Source organism: Pieris napi, chromosome 19 (assembly GCF_905475465.1).
Source record: "Pieris napi chromosome 19, ilPieNapi1.2, whole genome shotgun sequence".
Taxonomy (NCBI): Eukaryota; Metazoa; Arthropoda; class Insecta; order Lepidoptera; family Pieridae; genus Pieris; species Pieris napi.
The window spans coordinates 11,658,126-11,660,262 of NC_062252.1; the positions used below are offsets into that span (position 1 = coordinate 11,658,126).

General features: G+C 38.4%; 1 protein-coding gene across 1 annotated transcript; it reads right to left on the reverse strand.

Annotated features, from left to right (window-relative positions):
• Positions 1-2,137, reverse strand: LOC125059444. Its single transcript, XM_047663873.1, has 4 exons — positions 1,869-2,137; positions 1,637-1,720; positions 978-1,085; positions 1-670 (listed from the first exon to the last, which is right to left on the reverse strand). Exons 1-4 carry the CDS (start codon positions 1,999-2,001, stop codon positions 297-299), a joined length of 699 nt encoding a protein of 232 aa, XP_047519829.1. The 5' UTR covers positions 2,002-2,137; the 3' UTR covers positions 1-296.

The following is a 2,137-nucleotide window of genomic DNA, read 5'->3' on the forward strand; positions in this document are numbered from 1 at the left end:
AGCTCAATTTCATGTTGTATGGAAAATGGAGACCAGAGGTCGGAACCAATTTTCAAGTATACAGCTTTTATACATACTTGAACATTGAAAATATGCATACGAATACATTTTTAGCTCAATCGCACACACATAAATATAAATACACATAGTATATAAATGCAGTTTTGCTATGCAACTTTAATAATAAAAAAAATATACTTACTTCTGTCATTATTTCTAAATTTAAATTTTAAGATAAGAACAAAATAAGGCTATATGTATCAAAAATGTTATGAATTGGTAAACCCAACTAGCTGCTACTCCACATCTCCAACGACAATCTGAGGCGGAGCAGAGAGATGCTTCCGTTGACTCTCTTTGCTTGCAATCCCTTCTCTCCGTCTCACTGAAGCCACGTCTTTCCAAGCGGGTAGTGTTTCCTTACTTTTATGCGGCGAAAAATTCTGACTTTTGGGTGATGATAGACGCTTTTTAGGCGAGGGTGTTCCGTCACCGATAACATTGCATTCGTTCGATACGAGTTCTATTCGCGGAGGAATAACTTTAGGACCGTTTCTAATGGGTGTAGTTCTAGATGTGAGTATATTCGGAGGCGGCAGCTGGCTTCGAGTGCGCGGGTGCACTGTGTCAGTGTGTGCTGGGGTCAATGAACTTGACCGTTGCGCTGAAACTACACAAACGGTACTTATCTTACAACTATACTATACTACTTAACTTTCACTAAGTTCATTCAAATGATATCTTTAGTTTACATAAAGGTCAACCAATACTCAAGTATATTATTCGTATTGTAAACCATCCGATCCAGTCTTGGTTTACATGTAAAGTTGTTTAAATTGTATAGTTAGGTGATGATTTAATATACTATAAACAAATTAAAATGCAGATTAGCTCGTAATTGCTTTTAGGCAAATGTCTCTAGATGTAGAGTGTCCATTACCGCATATTCCAAGAAGTTAGAACTGAACGCAGCTCACCAAATCTATCCCTGGAGGGTGAGACTAAGCTTCGGGGAGAGGTAGGTGGCACTCCGCGGGAGGGGGAGTGGCAAAGGCGCGCCATCGCAGACGCACTCGCACGCACCGCTGTCACATTACAATATAAACATTACTAATACATTGAAATATTACATTGATCATCAGTCGAATCACAGAAGACCATTGACCTCACAGAAAACTAACGTTTTTAACTAAATTCAAACGCATTTTTTGTGTTTTGTGTAAACTGTTACCCAGATTGTTTAGAATCACAACGCATTTGGCATCATTTTAACAAAGACAACCAGGCGTAGTGTGTCCACGAAAAATGTTATTGCGAAGGATAAAATATGTAACAGCTGAACCCGAAGCCTGAATCAAATCAACTGAACTTCTTGGATAATAAATGTCTCTCTAAATGCTAAAAAGCAGACCCTTCACTTTCATTTTTACATAGGAGTAAAATTGTGACTTCATAACAAATATATTTTACTTTTTATCTTAGACAAATTTATCTTAATTTATACTTATTCAGGATTGCAATAAAGTAATTTAAAGTAAAATGTTTATTCCTCTTTCGTATCTCAAGGAAATCTGCACTCAGATAACTTACTATGAGATGTACTGATTACTATGAGGTATAAAACACTAGGACTAACCAGGTTGCACGGGGTAGGCGACCGTGTCCGGTGGCGGTGGCCGTACCGACTCCACTCGTTCCGGAAGACCTTGTTGGGTCAACTCTGGAATCCAATAAGAATAAAATGTAAAAAAAATCATTATAAGTATTTTATGAATGCAAAACGTAAATGCTAATGGGATGTGATACAGAAACATATTTGTTAACAGTTAACACCTAGTACAGATTAATGCATGTTTGTCTTGTCTCACTTTTAACACGTCGAATACAGAAATACACGAAGTAGCAGCACAGCAGCAACAGCAATCCAAGGATGCCGGCCAGAGCGACGTAGTACACCGTGGTAGACGGCGGCCGAGCACCGTGGATCTTCCCACTACCCATCACCACTTAGCTGCAATCACCCCATCGTAATCTAACGTAACATACCTGGTAAATTTAAATTATCCTAGGGCTTCAGTTAAAACCTATATTAATATTGTACAAATTTAACATTTCATAGACAATGGATGGCGCGAGC